This window comes from Petaurus breviceps, unplaced genomic scaffold, assembly GCF_028583685.1.
Source record: "Petaurus breviceps papuanus isolate PSGF00001 unplaced genomic scaffold, PetGlider_PUasm1.0 90784, whole genome shotgun sequence".
Lineage (NCBI taxonomy): Eukaryota > Metazoa > Chordata > Mammalia > Diprotodontia > Petauridae > Petaurus > Petaurus breviceps.
Genome location: NW_027187345.1, coordinates 8,407,134 through 8,427,420, shown reverse-complemented (window position 1 = coordinate 8,427,420; position 20,287 = coordinate 8,407,134). Strand labels below are relative to the sequence as shown.

At 39.3% G+C, this 20,287-nt stretch overlaps 1 protein-coding gene across 1 annotated transcript in view; it reads left to right on the top strand.

The window, feature by feature from the left end:
• Positions 1 to 549: 549 nt before the first annotated feature.
• Positions 550 to 20,287, top strand: part of IYD (iodotyrosine deiodinase) — a 36,562-nt gene continuing 16,824 nt past the window's right edge. The window contains exon 1 of the mRNA XM_069069693.1: positions 550 to 760. Coding sequence (XP_068925794.1) covers positions 586 to 760 — 175 coding nt within the window. The 5' untranslated portion in view covers positions 550 to 585. The remainder of the gene's footprint in view (positions 761 to 20,287) is intronic.

Sequence of the window (20,287 nt, the reverse complement as noted above, 5' to 3'; positions counted from 1 at the left end):
CTGAAGCAGAAGTACTATTTAAAGGTGTTAGTTAGCTAATTAATCTTACTATCTTGTTAACTTCTTTGTCACACTGTGGCTTATCTTTGAAAACAAAACAAAACAATATCCTCTGGTGTCAATTATAGGAGGGTGTATTTAATGTTTACATGGGTTAGTTAAAGCTTGTTTTTTAAAAAACAATTGAGCAAAACATAAAACCCTAAAGGGAAATGTATATGCTTATAAAGAAAATTAAATGCTTTCTTTTACTCCTGTCAAATTCCAGTGCAGTAAAATGCTTGCTCAGATCTTGGCAACGACATGCTGCCTGTTTATTGCTGAGCTACAGCAAAGGTTTAAAGATGACTCTGGGTATGTACACACACCACACACACACACACCAGTGATCTTTGCCCTTAGGGGACAGACCTTGAAAGTTCTGAAACCTGTTACGTTCATTTGGGCATATTCTTTTCTGTGCTTTTTGCTTTTCCCCCTCCTCCTTCTTCCCCTCTCCCTCCCTCCCTGTTCTTAGCAGTCTCATTTAAAGAGAGCAGCTGAGGGCGGAGAGCTTGGCATTGTTCTGTGCCAAGCTTCAGAGTCATGTCTTTCTTCCTGACTCCAGTCTTGATAGCAGTTATCTTAGTCGTGATTGGGTGGATCTTTCAAAGTGAAGGCTCCAGCAAGAAAAGAGAGGATGAGTCCAAAACCAAGCCAGAGTATCAGCCGTGGGTAGATGAAGATTTACAAGACCATACAGAGGACCACCAAACAGAAGGTAAAGAAAAGAGGAATATTGCTGAGTTTTAGCATTTAGTATGTTCAATCATATTAATCTATGTTGATGACACAAATTAATAGAAATTAATTAGTTTTACTGATTGTTCAAATGAATTTCAGGCAATTGTTTGATTGGAGTCAAAGGACATAGGTTTGGATTCTAGCATTGTCATTTACCAATTGTTTGACTGTCATTTCAGTTGTATCTGACTCTGTGACCCCATTTTTGGGATTTTCTTGGCAAAGATATTAGACATTTCCTTCTTCAGCTTATTTTACAGATGAGGAAACCGAGGTAAACAGGGTTACGTGACCTGCCAAGGGTCACAGAGCTAGTAAGTTTCTGAGACCAGATTTGAACTCAAGGAGATATATCTTTCTGACTGTAGGCCCAGCACACTATCCACTGCACGAACTAGCTGCCCTCAACTTTGGACAAATCAATTAACTTTCTTAGGACTGTTTCCTCATCTGTAGAATTGAGGGGCTTAGATTACATGATCTCTAAGGTTTCTTCCAGGTCTATCCCTAAATCTAAGATCATGTGTGCTCAGGATAGACCATGTGTATCAGTAGGTTTATTCTTCCTATAAACAGATGACTCCATTCCTGCTGACTCTACTTCTCCTCTCCTTAATGGGCCCTGTAGTTGGGAAGGAGATATAATCCAGGAGAAAGTATGATAAATTCAAACTTGCTGAGTATGGAGTGGTAAATGGTCAATTTATAAGCCTTTATTAAGCTCCTGCTATGTGTCCTACACTGTATAAGGGATACAAATACAAGTGTGAGACAGTCTTTTTCCTCAAGGAACTCAAATTCTTCTAGATGGATGCAGCAGCATGGCTTTAAGTGAGTTAAAAGAACATGTGTACAGAATTATTATAAAGTAGTTTGGGGAAATAGAGAGTGTTAAGGACTGGAGGGGGGGAGGTCAGAAACAACTTCTTGAAGGGAACTGAGACTTGAACTGAGCCTTGAAGGGAAATAGGTCTTTCACAAGGGAGAGATGTGAAGTAAAACAGTGACAAGGTATGGAGGAAGGAGATGGAATATTGGATATAGGGAGTAGTAAACGGGTCAGTTTAACTAGAAGGTAACGTCCATGAGTGGGGCAGCTGGTGGCACAGTAGACAGAGTGCTGGGCCTGGAGTCCAGAAGACTCATCTTCCTGAGTTCAAATCTGACCTCAGACACTAGCTGTGTGACCCTGGGCAAGTCACTTGTCCTTGTTTGCCTCACTTTCCTCATCTGTAAAATGATCTGGAGAAGGAAATGGTGAGCCACTCTAGTATCTTTACCAAGAAAACCCCAAGTGGAGTTACAAAGAGATATATGCAACTGAAAAAAGACTGAGCAGCAAAAGTAAGTGAGTAGGAGTAATGGTCTGGAAAGGTAGAATAGAGCCAGATCGGGAAGGGCTTTAAATGCCAAACAGAAGAGTTTATATTTTATCCAGGAGACAACAGGAGAACACTGGAAGAGGGGAGTGACATGATTAGATCTGAGCTTGAGTAATATCAATTTGTAGGGAATGGATTGGAGAGAGAAGAGACTATCTGTAGGGTGTACAATTAGGATGCATTGGAGAAAGATAATCGGGGCCTGAGTTAGGGTGGTGTCTGTAATAAATGGGGAGGAGGGGAAAGAGAGGAAGAATCAGTAAGACTTAGTATCTTATTGGGTGTAGAGGCATGTGTGAAGACCTGGAAGAATGACTTATCTAAGTGTAAATGCTCTGAAGGTAGTCGAAATTTTGGATCAGAGATCAGGTGAGAGAATAGGGCTAGAGATGGTGAGTTGTGAGTCATCTCTTGGACAGGGGTGGGGAACCTATGAACTCGAGGCTGCATGTGGCCTTCTAGGTCCTCGGCCTTTTGACCGAGTCCACGTTTTACAGAACAAATCCTTTTATTAAGGGGATTTTTTCTGTGAAGTTTGGATTCAGTTAAAGAACTGCACTTGAGGACCTAGTGGGCCACATGTGGCCTTGGGCTTCGGGTTCCCCATCTCTATTCTTGGACATGACAGTTGAAACCATGAGAGGAGAGTAAAAAAAAAAAAGTAGAGGATTATAGATAAAGCTCTGGGAGCTACCCAAGTTAAGGGACTAGATGAGGAAAATGAACTAGTTCTCTCAAAAATCCCCGTCCTTAGCTCTCTTTTCTGCTGTCCCTGTCTTCTCTCCCCTGGCAATCTAGTCCACGTCCATGGTTTCAATGGTCTTTCATATACAACTCCCAAAGCTACATATCTTCCTCTTCTGTTGTTCAGTCATTTCAGTCGTGTCTGACACTACGTGACCCCATTTGGGGTTTTCTTGGCAGAGATACTGGAATGGTTTGTCATTTCCTTCTCCAGCTCATTTTACAGATGAGAAAACTGAGGCAGAGTTATGTGACTTGCCCAGGGTCACAGAGCTAGTAAGTGTCTCAGACCAGATTTGAATTCACAGAGATGAATCTTCTTGACTCCAGACTCTGTCCATTGATATTATGTTGTTGCCCTCTTCCTCTTATCTTTCCCTGAATTCCGGTCCCACATTTAAAAATGCTCATTTCGAGGTGGGGGGGGTGGCTAGGTGGTGCAGTGAATAGAGCACTGGCCCTGGAGTCAGGAGGACCTGAGTTCAAATGCAGCCTCAGATACTTAACACACACACACAAAAACTAGCTGTGTGACCTTGGCCAAATCACTTAACCCCAATTGCCCTCCAAAAAGCAAAAAAAAAAAAATGCTCATTGGTTATTTGCATATTGATATACTATTAGCATCTCAAACTCAGCATATCAAAAACTGAACTCATTTTGTCCAACAAATCTGTGCCTCCTCCAAAGTCTCCGGTTTCTATTGAAGGTCTGAATCACTTGGACTCAGAATCTTAGTGGTCTTTAACTCTTATCTCCCTTACAACCCTTACCACCCATATCCAACCAATTGCCAAATCCTATTGTTTCTAATGCCATGATTTCTCCACATCCCTCCACCTCTTCCCACTCTTATTGTTACCTTCTTAGTTTAAGCATTCATCACCTCTTGCCTCTTTGTCATAGTCTTTTATTCTCCTTGCCTTCCGTCTCTTCTCTCCCTGATCCACTCTCAACACAGCTGCCAAACTCAGCTCCTACTTGGAGGCCTCTTTGAGGTGTGTAGGTGCTTGGCAGGTCCTATCAAGTGGGAAAGACTTTGAATACAAGTTTGATGAAGAACTCTGAGTCTTTTTTCCCCCCAAATTTGTCCAGCTAAGTTCCGAAAGGCTCATTACTAGGTTGGCTATAGAATGAAGACTTTTTGATCACAGTCATGGCAATCTACTAAATTGTAGAAGGATGGTAATATTTATAGGTGGCAGGTGCACACAGTGTAATCACAGATACTTTATGTAGTCAAGCCTAAATAGAGAATAGATGTCTTTTGTCTTTGCAAAAAACCTTCAGTGACTCCCTATTATTTTGAGAACCAAATATAAACTTTTTTTTTGTCTTTTGGAAGACAATTGGGGTTAAGTAACTTGCCCAAGATTACACAGCTAGTGTTTTTGTGTGGGAGTTAAGTGTCTGAGGCCGGAACCGAACTCAGGTCCTCCTGACTCAGGGACCAGCGCTTTACTCACTGTGCCACCTAGTTGCCCAAGAACCAAATATAAAACTTTTTATCCTTGCATTTATGACCTTATACATTTTGACTCCCAACAACACTGTGTACATTATAGTATATTCCAGTCAAATTGAACTAGTTCCCTGTTCTCTTCCTTAATTATCCTTTTCCAAGCTGGCTCCAATCTTTTCCAGCTTTATTTCATACCACTCATCTTCATGTACTTTATGGTGCAGATAAACTTGTGTTCTTGCTCTTTCTTACCTATTTGTACAGAATCTCCTTCATGCCTGGGATTTATTCCATCCTCTCCAATGCCTCTTGGAATACCTAGCTTCCTTCCCAGTGCAATTTAAAAACCACCTCCTAAATGGTGTCTCTCACCTTGTATCTTGTACCATGTGAACTTAAGACCCTTCACCATATCAGTCATCCTCCTTTGAATACTTTCCATCTTATGAAGCTCCTTCCTAAGATTTGGCACCAAGGGCTGAGCCTGATACTTCAGATGTGGCCTAAGGTATAGGACAGCAGGACCAGCAGCTCTCTAACCCTGGACATTGTGATTCTCTTAACAGAGCCCCAAATTACATCTGTTTCTTTGACTGATGCATCATAATATGTACTCTTACTGGGTTTGAAGTTTCCCATTCAGTTTTGGTAGAGAGAAAAAGTTTCCACTATTGAAACTTAAAAAAAAAGGATCAGTGGTCAATGGAATGGTATCAAAAGCTGAAAAGTGGTCAGGGGTAATAAAAGATAAGAAAAACTCATTGGATTTACAAACACTTGTTTTTGTGGAATGGCTGAAGAAATAGTAAGATGAGAGGGTAAGGGAGATAGAGAAGTTTACTTTGGGAATTAAGAATGAAACTAAGGCAGGGAAAAATTAATGCTTCTTTCAGTGTCCATTAGTTTTCTTCCAGACCCTTGCTTTTTACTGACTCTTTACATTGCCATCCATTTTTATAGAACATCTTTGCTTCCTCTCTGACTGTCTGTCTCTAGCATTGTCTCTTTCTATCTCTTTCTCTGACTTTGTTAATGTCTGTCTGTCTCCTCTTGTCTTTGTCTCTGTCATTCTGTTTCTCTCTATCTCTCTATTTCTCTCTGTCTCTCTCTCTCCCCTCCCCCCCTCTCTGTCTTCCATTCTCCATATGCCCCACCTCTCTCATCACTTGGCAGTCTAAACTGCATAGTCTCAACAGTCAAAGGCATGTTTGTTTTGAAAGTCAGAAGTTTCACAATTACCCCTCACAGAGTTCTCATTGTTTACATTGGAGTGAATGAAGTCTACCTCCCACCCCAACCACCTTAACCACTCCAGTCTTGACTAAAGTGATCATTAGCCTTCCAAGCCCACTGAAGTCTCTAGTTTATGTTATTTATATGAGACTGTGGGTTAGGAACCAGAAAATTTTAAATGAGGACCAAACAATTATAAAGTTAATTTTAAAATTACTTTTATTGAGTTACAAATAGCTGGTGCGAAAGTTATCATTTAACCATTTATGATATCTGGCTTATATAGGTATAATTTTTGCTAAGTACTTTTGTATACATTATCTCATTTGATACTCACCACTCAAGGGCAAATATTATCATCCCTATTTTACAGAAAAGGAATTTCAGGCTTTTAGAGATTTAGTGATTTGCCCAGGGTCATGTATGTGATAACTGGGAGAACCAGGAATTGAAATCGATATCTTTGTAATCTTAGTTCATTGATCTTTCCACTAAGCCACACTGTCTCTCATTTATAGCTTCCCAATGCTTGTAATTAGAAGGATGTAGTGAAGTGGAATCCTCTAGTCTTCAGGGCCATAAATTATCAGATAGTCACTGATTCCTATGTAACTAAACTTTATTTAAGAAAAGGTGGTTAGAACAAGCTTTGAGAGCAGAGCTGCTACAGATCTCCTGAATATTCTCTCCACCTTTGTGCCTGAGAAATGTAGGCAATATTGAATAACCTAGAGGTCTCTAGTTCATATGCAACTTTAAATTTGCAGGATATGTCAATATTAGGTGATTTTCTACCCTGTACCAATGCTGATTTTTATCATGATGAAGACTGCCTTTGAATAAATAGACTGAGATGGATGAGGCATGGTTTTCAAAGTCCTGTGCTACACATAGAGAAAGACAAATATCTCTGTGGGTTAATTTAGTGTTAAGGAGGCAGCTTTAAGGTCCTTCGCTCCTGTTGAATAAAATATTTGTTACCATTGGTCTAGAAAACTCATAATCTTTCCCCCCCGAATCTTCCCCTCTTCCTAACTTCCTATTACTATTGGGAGCACTACCATCTTCCTAGGCACCCAGACTCATGATCTAGGTGCCATCTTCAACTCCTGACTGTCATTCCCCATAGAGTCAGTTGCCTAGACTCTTTGATTTCGCCTTTGCAACATCTCTCTAATATGTCCCCATCTCTTCTCTGATAATGCCACTACCCTCCCTGGTTCAGGCCCTCATCACCTTCTACCTGTACTATTGAATAGCCTTCTGGTGGGTTATAATATACAATATTATATATTCAATACATATTCAATACTATTGAATAACCTTTTGCTTCAAGTCCCCCCTCAATCCAGTCAGTCTTCCATTCAGCCACCAAAGTGATTTTCCTAAAGCATAAGTCTGACTGTATCACCCCCTCCCTCCCTCCTCCACCATTCAACTCCCTTTTAGCTTAAGGGTCATGGATAAAATCATCTGTTTGACTTTTAAAGCCCTTCACAACCTGGCCCCTTCCTACCTCTCCAGGATTCTTACACATTACTCTCTTCCACTCCTTGATATTATGATATAAACTTCCTTGTTGTTCTTTAAATACAACACCCCATCTCCAGAGTGCGCATTTTTTACTGGCTATTCCATGTGCCTCGGCTTGTCTCTTTTCTCATCTCTACCTCCTGGCTTCCCTCAAGTTCCAGCTGAAATCTCATCGTCTACAAGAAGACCATTCCTGAGCCCCCCTAGTGCTATGCTCTTCCCTCTAAGGTTATCTCTAATTTATCCTGTATGTAGCTTGTTGGTACACAATAGCTTGCTTGTCTTCCCTGTGAGCTCCTTGAGAGTAGGGACTGTTTTTTGCCTTTCTTTGTATCTGAGTGTTAGCACAGTGCCTGGCACATAGTAGGGGCTTAATAAATTTTTTTTTACTTATTTGGTATAATAGTTTATCTGTCACTATATATTCATATATACATATGCATAGGCACACATATATAAGGAAAAATATGACAGTGGATAGAAAGCAATTCAGGACCACTTAGATTCGAGTCCCAACTCTGACATATCCTGGCTATGTGATTCTGAGCAAGTCACTTAATCTTTCAGTGTTCTGGGAAATTCTCTAAGATTAAAAGTTGTTAAGAAGGTGCCACTCTGTATTGATGCAGGAAGTTCCTTACTGGGAGCTGCTTATACCAGTGAGATTATAAGTCTGGGAAAAATAAATGTTATATATCTATATCTATATCTATCCATCTATCCATCTGTCATCTGTCATCTGTCAACTATCAACTATCTATCTGTCTGTCTGTCTATCTATCTCTGCACCAATGTATATAAGTAGATAGATATATAGAAACACACATAGATATACATATCCTCAACAAAATTCCACTTTGATGTATCATGTTTCATCATGATATGGAAGTGATCCTGTGTTCTTAAAACTTGTGGCAGGTAAGCAAAGTCTCCAGCAGGCTCCAACATGATGGAAAGTCTTAGAATATGGTCCTACTGTCTAAAGCTAAGTAATAATGAAGATGCTCAGAATCAGTATGGCAACCTGCGAAACAAAGAAAAGCACAGAATGGCCCTGCATCCTGTCCATGCTCCTGCTCCCAGTGATCCTGGCAGAGTGGTAAAACTGGAGCAAGAGTACTAAGATTCACGCAGTTCCAAGACATCTATAAATATTTACCTTACATGTTGGTACTTGAAGTGTGACTCCCTGACCAGTGATCAGCAAGCTGGCATACAATTGGAGGAACTTAATCATATCTATCTTGACATTCTTAACTTAAGTGAAAACAGAAGGATATAGCAGCTAAATGGAAAGATGGCTCACAGGCTCTCTTTGGAGAAGCAAATAAAAAGGTTGTGAGTGTTGCTTTTCCCTGCGCATACAAAAGAGACAAGAGATATCACATCACAGGACTCTTGGCCTTTGCATATTCAATGCTTATGAAGAACATCTGCAAAAAGATCACCATGAAATAACTGTAGCTTATGCACTGACATCTGTTGAAGAAGATGGAGAGAGGAGGGTGTAGAAATTCTGCAATGAACTTAAAAGAGGTCTCCAAATAGAACTAAGATGCATTTTAATACTTAGCTCCTTCAATACCAAAATAGGCATAACAAAGGATATTGAAAAATATATTAGGAAACAAAGTTTATGAATAAGAAACAAGAGAGGTTAAAGGCTTACAGAATCTATATCTATACACATACACACATGTGTATATATATATACATATATACACATACATATGTATGTAGATAGATAAGACTTATGATTATACATTAACATATTTTCCTTAAGAAGAAAGTCATTTTGATTGATGATTGATATTGTGAGGTATTGATATGGTGAGCATTAAATATCTTCAAAAAAATGAAGTTAGTCAACAGGAATGATTATTTATTGATGTATGAGTAATTTCCAATTTAGCTATCTGTGAAAAGTCAGAGTGGTGATTAGCTTCAAGAAAGATCAAAATCAATACAAAGTGAAAGAAAGAAAAAAAAATTAAAATATGGAAAACAAATAAGCCAACTCCTACTTAACCTATTTAAACAATAGTACTGAATAATAGGAAATGGGGAAAAGAGAAGATATTTTCATAGATTCCAGCTCTGGTCATGGCTGGTTCTGAGTACCAGAGTTTAGGAAGAACATTGACAGAATAGAGATTTTTCCACAGGCAAACAGATGATGAAGGTCCATGAGTCCTTGCCATAAGAGCATAGGTAGAAAGAAACAAGGGTGTTTTAGCCTAGAGAAGAGAAACCTCAGGGGAGGACATGAAAGTTACATTCAAATATTTGAAGGATTGTCAGCAGTCCTTGATTTGTTCTATCTAGCCCCTGTGGGTAGAACCAGAAACAATGGGTGAAATTTGCAAAAAGGACAATTTCGGCTTGATGTCAGGGAAACCTGCCTAACAAAGCCCTCTCAAAGTGCAATGGACTGCCTTAGGATTCCTGTATTGGACATATTGAAGCAAAGTTTGGATCTGTTGGGTGTGATATAGTGTAGGTTCTTTTTTCCCGGAATTGTTTGGATTTTACAACATCTCTCATATGCATCCCTTTCTCTCCACTCACATAGTCACCATCCTGCTGTAGGCTCTCATTACCTTTTGTCTGGACTATTACAGTAGCCTTCTGGATCGTCTCCTTGCCTTTAGTCTCTTCTTACTCCAGTAGATCCTCCACTCAGCTGCCAAAGTTAACTCCTTAAACTCACCCAACATGTCAGTTCCCACCCCCAACTCAAACTCTGCCAGCTCCCTATTACCTCTTTTTGGCCTTGAAAGCCCTTCACATTGCTGTCTTTCCAGTTTTCTTACACTCTACTTCCCTCCATGTGCTTTATGATCCAGGCAACACCTACCAACACTACATCTCCTGAGTCTGTATCATGGCTATGTTCCATACCTAGAATGTGTCCCTCCTACTGGCTTCTTTGGTTTCATTCCTACATTCTAAATGTGAGTTAATTCCAAAGCTCCATCTTTGGCTCCCTTTTATTCTCTCTCTATTCCATCTCTCTTCAGATATAACTCCAGTGAGTTCTGTTGACATCTCTATTTGGGCAATTCCCGAATCTATATGTTTAGCCCTGCTCTCTCTCCTGAGATCCAGTTATCTATCACCAATTGCCTATTGGACATTTCCTATTGGATGTCTCATAGGCATCTCAAACATGTCTCAAACAGAACTCATTATCTTTCCTCTCAAAACTTACTTTTCCTCCAAAATTTCCTATTCCTGTAGAAGAAACCACCTTCAGTCTATTAAAGCAGATTCTTGTCCTCAGAAGGATTTTTAACTCTTCATTTTCTCTCAAACCATATATCCAATCAGTTGCCAAGTCTTATTGATTCTACCTCCCCAATGTTCCTTAGACCTTCTCTGAAGTCACATAGTCATTATCCCTATTTAATGTTCTCATTAATTCTTACCTGGACTATTGTAATAGATTGGTGCTAATTGGTGTCCCTGATTCTGCCCTCCAATCCATCTTCCACACAGCTGCCAAATCGATATTCTTAAAGTATAGGTCTGACGATTTTCCACTTTGTCCCAAAAACTCCAATAAATTTCTGTTTCTTTTTAGAACCAAATACAAACTCCTCTGTTTCCCATTTAAGGGCCTTCGTAATCTGACTCCAGCCTCCCCTCTCTAAGCCATCCTCCAAACAAGGTGCCAAAGTGATAAACCTGAAGTAAATGTTTGACCAGGTAATCTCTGCTCATTAAACTGCAGTGGCTCCCTACTGACCACAGGGTCAAATGCCATCTCCTCTCTGGTATATAAATCCTTTATAGACTGATTCCAGTCATTCTTTCCAGTTTTACTATGTGTTATTCTCTTTCATATATTCTTAAATCTAACCCAACTGGACTTTTTTTTTTTTTGCTACTCCTCACATGTACCATTTCATCTCTCCCCCTGTGCCACAAGCTCTCTCATGCTTGAATGTGCCCCATCATCTCTTAGGTTCCTTAGTAGCCTTCAAAACTCAGCTTAAATGCCACCCCCTAAATAAGTCTGTCCTGATTCCCTTAGTTGCTAGTGCCTCTGTCTCCAAATTACTTTGTATTTATTTTGCATAAAATTATTTTATACTTATTTATTGAATATTATGCTATGGAATGTAAGGTTCTCGAGTGCAGGAACAGTTTTGTTTTGCCTTGTGTCACCAGAACCTTGCACAATGCCTGGCATCTAGCAAAACGCTTAATAAATACTTGTTGGCTAATTGCTATTGTTCATATAACTATTTTCCCATCACCACAAAATCTTTTTGAGAATAACCTAAATATGTATTAAGGGAATATTTAAAGGTGACATTTTGAAGAAGGGAACAGAGAGGCTTTTACAAATGGTACTCTGCAGCAGATCATACGTTTATAGTTACACAATTGACTGTATTTGTGCTTTTGTGAATGCAAAATCCCATTGTGCTAATTTGTTGAGTAGGAAAAAAAATGGATTCATTAGAGCAAAGCATTTTCTTAAATAATCTCCTCTAACAATGTTTCCTGTGTGTATGTGAAAATCATATAATTCTTTGAAAGTTGTAGCAATAGGAATCATTTTGTTAGATGACTGATTATTAATATAAAACAAGCCATAAATAAAACAGGGAAAGATAACTTTGCCAAAGATATTTCTCACTGTCACCAAAGATGTTTGACTCAGAGTCCAAAAGGAAGAAGGAATTTCCTGTAGATGATGGAGTTATCAAGATTTGATAAAGAGGTCACCCAGATTCTCCTCTTTGTGGCACCGTGCTGATGGCAATAGGCCTCAGAACGTTGCAGGACCTCCTAGGAGAGATCCAAAATAACACCAAAAAGGTTGCTCTGATTATACATTCAGGAAAAATTGAAGAAAAAGGAGGATGACTACTGCCCAGATTATAATATACAATTGGATGGTCAACCCATAGAAATGGTCCATCAGTACATATATGTTGGACAGATACTGTGAATGGACAATGAGCTGGGCTCAGAGTTGGACAGGGTTGACTTACTTTTTGGAAACTGTACCAGACTTTTAATGATCCCAATCTTCTTGAAACCAAGGATCATTTTTCTAACATCAATATTTTTCCAGTGATGATGTATGGTTATGAGTCACAGAATACCACAATCTCCAAAGAATTAAAATTGCAGGTCACTTAAAGGTCAATGGAGAAATGCACTGTGAGTGCATGCATTCTGAAACTTATTGCCAATGAGAAATTGTGCAGCAGAAATGGTGTAAAGGATGTCATCAGAGAGATGATCAAATGGAAAAGGAAGTGAGCCAGTCTTGTGGTGAGAAAGAGGGATAACCATTGGATATACTGAGTATTCCACCGGTATCTATGACATTTCAAGAGATCTGGAGTAAGGCTTCCAGGATGTTGGATAGATCCCCTGTGGAATATTTACAGGAAGGAATAGACAGGATGAAAGGAATGGAGAGCTTGTGGTCTATACCATTAAAGAAAGTAACCATGTCCTTGAAATCACTGTTCCATGGACAGTTACACAACCCATGCCAAGGAAAGCTCTTGTTAAATGCTACCTATGCTACCTGGTATGAGTAACATTTAAGCTATTGCCATCCGTTTGAGCTATGGATCAAATAGCCCAATGAATTTTATCAGATTTGCTAGCTGGTTCCCTAGGTATAAGACAATGGAAAAATAAATTTATAAAGAATGTAAGAAGTTCTGCAGAGTCATCATAGAACTGAAGGGTTTAAAGAGACATTAGGGACCATTTAGTCCAAACTTTATGAAGCATAAAACATTCCTATCTAGGTCTTAAAGACATGGGTAGGGTGCCACAGTAGAGGGCCTTGGTACTGAGATTCCTCATCTATAAAATGAGGGGGTAAGTCTAGATAGCTTCTAAGGTCCCACATAGCTCTATGATCCTATGTTTTTCTCTAAGTTAATCTTTTAGCACAGTTTATCAATTAAATTAGTGTTAAATCCTTTGGTTTTCTCAAACCAGGAGATGGCTTAAGAAAGCTAGGGACAGGGGCAGCTAGGTGACGAAGTCAATAGAGCACCAACCCTGGAGTCAAGAGGACCTGAGTTCAAATTCTGCCTCAGACATATAACACAAAAACTAGCCTTGTGACCTTGGGCTAGTCACTTAACTCCAACTGCCCTCCAAAAAGCAAAAAAAAGAAAAAAAAAGCTAGGGACAACATGGCCAAGGAAGAATGTGTCACGCTAGGGAGAGCTAGAAACAAACTTTGACAAGAATATGAGGCATAGCATTGTAGGGCATCAATGGAAAATGAATGAGTTATCAAGCCAGATATTCAGCTATGTGGTGATTTTGAGGCTCTGTTTGCCCACAGAATTTGCTGTCTTGTGTAAGCTGCTGCATATGAGCATCACTCTTGGTGGTTAGCACCAGTCCTAAAAAAGATGAGGGTTGAAGGAAGGGGATGATCAGAGGATCTTAGAACTTAAAACTGATAGAGACTTTAAAATACTATTTTATCCAGCTGAGAAAAGTGAGCCTCTGAGATGTTATGAGTAAATTGCGGTTCAGAGAAGTTAATTATAGCTCATGTCTTTATGGTGCTTTAAGGCTTACAAAGCATTTTCCTCACAACAAACCTGTGGGGGTAGCAGTGAGAGTGTTATTATCCCTATTTCATAGATGAGGAAATAACAAGCAATTACCATTAGTTATAAAGGAAGCAAGTGTCATGGCCATGATTGGAACTTAGGTTACCTAGCTACAAGTCCTGTGCTTTTTCCACTAAAGAAGATTTTGAAACCAATCATCCTCAGGTATAACCTTTATGTTTGTATGCATGGTGAGGGGAAGAGATGATCACCTCTTTTTCTACCTGCTATAGCTCATTTTTTCTTTAGTCTTATACCAGATTCAAGGCATTCAAGGGATATGTTTTGCTATTTCCTTATAAAGTGCTAAAATTCCAACATCTCTCTTTTAATTAGCACTAGGCTTCCAGCCCAGTCTATTAATGCTACTTATTTAATAAACTGGAGAAATCTCTTTTCCCATAAACTTTTGTTCATTCCCCCTTCCCTTCTCTCTTTATCTCTCTTCCTTTCCCTTTCCCTCTCCTTCTCCCTCCCCCCTCTCTAATCTTCTAGGTGTAAATAAACATCAAGGCTATAGGTATACTATTTATTAACACTACAATCAATAACAAGAAGGACATTTACAATAAGCCAGATGGAATGATTTAGATTATAGTCTAAATCATCTTTAACTTAGACTTTATCTATTGACTTCTCAATTCTGGAAGCATAGTTCCACCATTTTGTGTTCTCAGGGTCCTAATTAAAATCTTTTCTCAAGAATTTGTTTTATGATGCTTTGCAAGACAAGATTCAAACCTAGTTATCTTAGGAATTTTTTTTTAAGCAGTTGGGATTAAGTAACTTGCTCAAGGTTACATGGCCAGTTATTTTGTGTGGGTGCCAAGTATCTGAGGCCAGAACTAATCCCGGGTCTCCCAACACAGGGGCCCGAACTCTTACTCACTGCACCACCTGGCTTAGTATCTTAGGAATTTTTTCCTTTTTTCTTTGTCCTCCTCAGTTTCTCCTGTACAACAATTAAACTGAGGATCCTCACAGACTCCTCAAAGAAGGATAGCTACACTTAAATCTCAAGATTCCACTGGCTCTTTAAGAAATAATAATGCTATCTATAGTCTCTGCAAGAGAAGCTGTTGAATTTGGTGTTACATATTACTTCAAAGTCTAGATAGGATTTCAATATGCAGACATGGCAGGGAAGGACATTCCAGGTATAGTGAAATATCTGAGCAAGGTATGGAGGATGAAGTGGAGTACATATCCAAAGTGAGGGAATGATCTAGTTTGGCTGCAATGTAGAGTATTAGACCAACAGTTATTCAATGCTTACTATAGGCACTGCATTCAACTAGGTACTAAGAGAGATCGATTTGACACTGCTTAAAAGGAGGCAGGGAGTCATCTACTATGTGAAGCCTTTCCTGTTTCCAGCCAGTGAGTACTTCCTCCTTCTTGAGGTTGCTTCAGCTTACTTTTCTGTGTACATTATATCTCGCCATAGAATGCAACCTCTTTGAGTGAAGATTAACTTTTAGAGTTGTAACCCTGCAACCAGGCACAGTACCTTATAAAAACTAGGTACTTGGGGTGGCTAGGTGGCCCTGGAGTCAGGAGGACCTGAGTTCAAATTTGGCCTCAGACACTTAACACTTACTAGCCGTGTTACCTTGGGCAAGTCACTTAATCCCAATTGCCTTGCCTTCCCCCCTCCAAAAAGCAAAAATAAACAAACAACCCCAAACCAAAAAAAACTAGGTACTTAATGTTTGTTGAATTGCTACATAGAAGTCTCTTAAGTCTAATGGGATTGGAGGTGATATCTACATAAACAACTTTTGATACAAAAGAGTAAAAGAGGGAAGGTTAGATGAGATAAGGATAGAAAACTTGTCTGAACCTAGAATGAAGCAGTCTTTGAATGCCAGGTTGGGGAGTTTGGCATCAGTTGATCAGCCATGAGGAAACATTGAGGCTTCAGAATAGTCAAGTAAAGTTCTCTCACAAACAGAGTAGTAGCCGAGGATGCAAAAGACCTTAGATCTGAGCTTCTGTTTCTCTAGGAGGCTTACTAAGTAACCCTGGCTGATTCAAAAAAGTTCTGGGTATCTATGCAAATATGGGAGGGGGGAGGAGAACTCAAGGTACAATCTAAGAGTATGAAATAAAGTACTTTTTTGAGCCTCTGGTGATGGAGGCACAGAGAATAAAGAAAAATGAGGTGGGAGAAAAGGGACTCAGCAACTTATCTTAGGACTTGACTGCAGAATGAGGCAAAGAAATGAGTCCCAGCCTCAAGTATGTATGTATTGTGTGTCATCAGTGAGTATGGTGTTTCATGAGTAGTGTGTGTGTATACATGTATATGTATATTGTATATATGTATATTTGCATATATGTGACCAGGCCATTAGAGGGGTCAGGATTTTGTTCATGTTTAAGCAATACCACCCTGAATATGACTCAACGCATCTGATCTAAGTAGGAGAGTGCTAGGGAATGCCAAGTACTATTGCCTCAGTTTCCTCATTTATAAAATGAGCTGGAGAAGGAAATGACAAACCACTTTAGTATCTTTGCCAAGAAAACCCCAAATGGACATGACTAAAAGAACTGAACAACACCAAATAGGCTTTAGGTGAAGCAATTTGGTGGAGCTGAAATAGCAATCTCTTTATTGCCAGAGGATCCAGGTTCAGATCCTGCCTTTGATGCTTGTTATATGTGTGACCTTGGGAAAGTCACTTAATTTTCTTTGACTTCAGCTTTCTTACCTGTAAATTGAAGGGAATTGTTTTAGTTGGTTTCTGAAGTCTTTTCTGGCTCCAGATCTATGCTCCTAGCTTTTAAGGGAGAAAGATTGTCCCTCTGTCTTAGTTTACATTGGTTGTTGTAAAGGAGACAGAGGTGGGGAGAGGTACTTTACTACTCCAAGAGTACAATGAGGCCTTCCTTTAAACATTCACAGTAGTATCAGTCTTTGGAATAGAACTGGGGAGTGGGCAAAAGCCAAAAAATGAGAAAAATACCTTCACCAGAATGGCTTAATTCTGGCTAATGATCAGGCTGGGACTTTCCATATCCATGGATCCTGAATTATTGAAGTAGAAGCATTTGAGTAGGTGTGGCTGAACACCAGCCACCTCTGGATACAGAGAATTTAGGATCCCTTGGAATTAAAAACTTGATGAAAATAGATTTGCTCTTTTCATTAAAATCATGCTACTATGCTTACATGTGCAGTAACAGTATCACAGGGAAAAAGAGGCACGATTACACACAATTACCTTGGAATCACTATCTTTGCTGCCTTAATGATTTGCCCCCCCCCCCATCCCCATCCCCAGTGGCATAACTGATGGGATTTGAAGACTGGGAAACAATAAAATCCCTGAGCTTATAGGTTTATCTTTCTTTCCTCCCCAATAGAGTTGTGCTTTGTGGCTCTCAGGAGCCCAATAATGTGATACTTTTTGTATTGGTTCCCCCTGCCCTGCAGTTCTTGTCTGGGTATTGTCTTCTTTGCTCCAGTTACATAGCTATTTTAAACCTGAACACCTTTCTTCTGGCGGCAATGATGAGTCCCTAGGCAATGTACTGACTGGGTAGTCAGACTCTAAGAGAACAACCCCTACCCAAAGAGTTGTTGCAGCAAGGGGCAGTGAGTAGAAAGGATTGGTCATAGAACAAGAGACCTTGGTTTACTTTATGCCTTGGAAACTTAACTAGCCATGTGACTGTTGGCAAGCAGCTTAACCCCCATGAGCCGTGTTCCCTCATCTGTAAAATAGGGATATTATTTCACATGTACATTGAATTTTAAAACTTGCAAAGCATTTTTGTCACAGCAAACCTCCAAGGCAGTCTTACAAATATTATTGATCCTTGTTCTACAGTAAGGAAACTGAGGCTCTGAGAGTTTGCTCTCCCCCTGCCTCTTGGAATGCTCTTCCTTTTCACCTCTACCTCACCTAAAATCCCACTTTCTGCAGGTGGCCTTGCCAGGTTTCCTCACTGATGATTACACCTGCGATTACCTCATTTATGCAGTATGTATCTTGTTCATACATCATTGTTAGCATGTTGTCTTTACCATGAGAATGTGAGTTCTTTGGGGTTCAGGGTCCATGTTTTTTTAAATTTTGTTTTGTTTTGACTTTCTTTGTATCTCTAGTGCTTAGCACAGTGACTGGCACATAGCAAAAGCTTCATCAATGCCTCTTGATTGGTTAAGTCACTTGCCTTTAATCACAGATCATAAGTGTTCCAGCTGTGATTTGAATCTAGGTCTTTTGACTTCTAGCCCAGCACTGTCACCTCTATACCAGCCTGCCTCTTGTAAAGGAAATTAACTCAGATTGATGTCAAGTTTATGAGCTCTAAAACACTACATAAACGTGAGCTATCACTTCAGAGGAAAGCTCAAATTTGTCAGTCATCAATGTCTATAAATCCACTCTCTGCCTTTACTCTCCCCTTTGGGAATATCATGGAATATCATATCATATGACTCCTAGTACTGCAAGCTTCTGGCACTACCTTGTCCTAGTAATGCAAAAAAAGGCATGGGGTAGTGTTAGATTAGTTAGATAGGTCAGAGGACCTATATTCAAACTCTAACTGCCACTTGCTACTTGTATGTTATTGTTGTTGAGACATGTCTGACTCTTTGTAACCCTTTGACTGTAAGGTCCATGGGGTTTTCTTGGCAAAGATACCAGATAGGTTTTTCTTCTCCAGAGGTTTAAGGAAAACAGAGGTTAAGTGACTTGCCCAAAGTCACACAGCTAGTAAGTATCTGAGTCTGGATTTGAACTCAGGTCTTCCTGACTCCAGGTCCAGTCCTCTATCCACTGACCCATCTAGCTGCTTCTTTACTACTTGTATAATCCTGGACGAATTACTTAACCTTTTTCCGACCCAGTTTCCTTATCTGTAAAATGAAAGCCTTGGGCTTAGATATCCTCTAAAATTACTTCCAGGTCCATCTTTATGGGTCTATAACTAGATGGCTATAAATAATTCAGTAGTGTCTACACCCTGTTAGATAAAGTTTAGATCCCTCAAGTCACACTATCAAAGTAAATCTTGTAATAATAGCCCAAATCTCTCTTACGCACTGAGTTGAAAGTTTGAATATCAACTAGCTACTAACCACTACTAGGTCTGTACTGCAAAGAGATCAAAGGAAAAGGACCTATATGCACAAAAACATTTATAGCAGCTCTTTTTGTGGTGGAAATTGAGGGGATGCCCATCAAGTAGGAAATGGCTAAAGGAGCTGTGTTATATGATTATGATGAAACACTTCTATGCTATGAGAAATAATGAGCAAGATGATTTTAGAAAAAAAAACTGGGAAGAATTATATGAATTGATACAAAGTGAAGTGAGCAGAACCAGGAGAACATTGTACACAGTAATAGCAATATTGTATAATGATCTACTGTGAATGACAGCTATTCTCAGCAATACAGTATGAGCCATGACAAATCTGAAGGACTTATCATGAAAAATGCTATCCACATCCAGAAAAAGGACTATGGAATTTGGATGCAACTCAAAGCCTACTTTTAAAAAAAAGTTTTTCTTTTCTTTTCTTTCTTTCTTCCTCTTTCTTTCTTTCTTTCTTTCTTTCTTTCTTTCTTTCTTTCTTTCTTTCTTTCTTTCTTTCTTTCTTTCTTTCTTTCTTTCTTTCTTTCTTTCTTTCTTTCTTTCTTTCTTTCTTTCTTTCTTTCTTTCCCTTCCTTTCTTCCTTCCCTTTTTGGTCTGTGCTTTCTTTTGCAATATGATTAATAGAGGATTATATTTTGCATGACTTCATACATATAATTGATATCAAAGTGTTTGACTTCACAAGGAGGGGAGATAGATGGTAGGGAGGGAGAGAATTTGGAACTAAACAGTTTTAAAAAGAATAGTAAAATTTATGTTTGCATTTCAGAAATATTTAATAAAATAAATAAAAATATATGGGGGGGGGGGAAACTAGCTACTAATTCCTCAATCATCTCCTCTCCTCTACTTCTTCTCATGAATGAATACCAGGGCACTTACCTTGATGTGCCCACCAGGTTCAGGCTCTCAGTTCCTTCCCCCCAATGCCTGGTCCTCCCTGACACACAAGAACCCTGTAAAAACCCACTGGATTTGACCAGTTCAGGATGCTCAATTCCACCAGGGATCCCAGTAGACCTGACCTATGTCCATCCTCCCTTACTGACACTTCTTATTTTGAATATTTCCCCTCAATCACATTGATTTTCTTTACTTTTTGCAGATTCTGTCTTGTGTTCTATGCTTCCTTATACTATGCTCTAGCATCCCAAACCTCATTCAGACTGCATTGAGACAATGGCCCCTAAGGTTCCTTTGAGCTATAAATGCAGGATCCAACACCAAGTCTTTAGGTTTTCATATGTAAGAGATACATGAAAGTTACATGTGCAAAGTATGTGCATTTTAGTTAGGTGTATGACTTCCTTACACTATACAAATATCCTACAGTTTAGTGTCATTTAGATGGATGGATGGATAGATAGATAGATAGATAGATAGATAGATAGATAGATAGATAGATAGATAGATAGATAGAT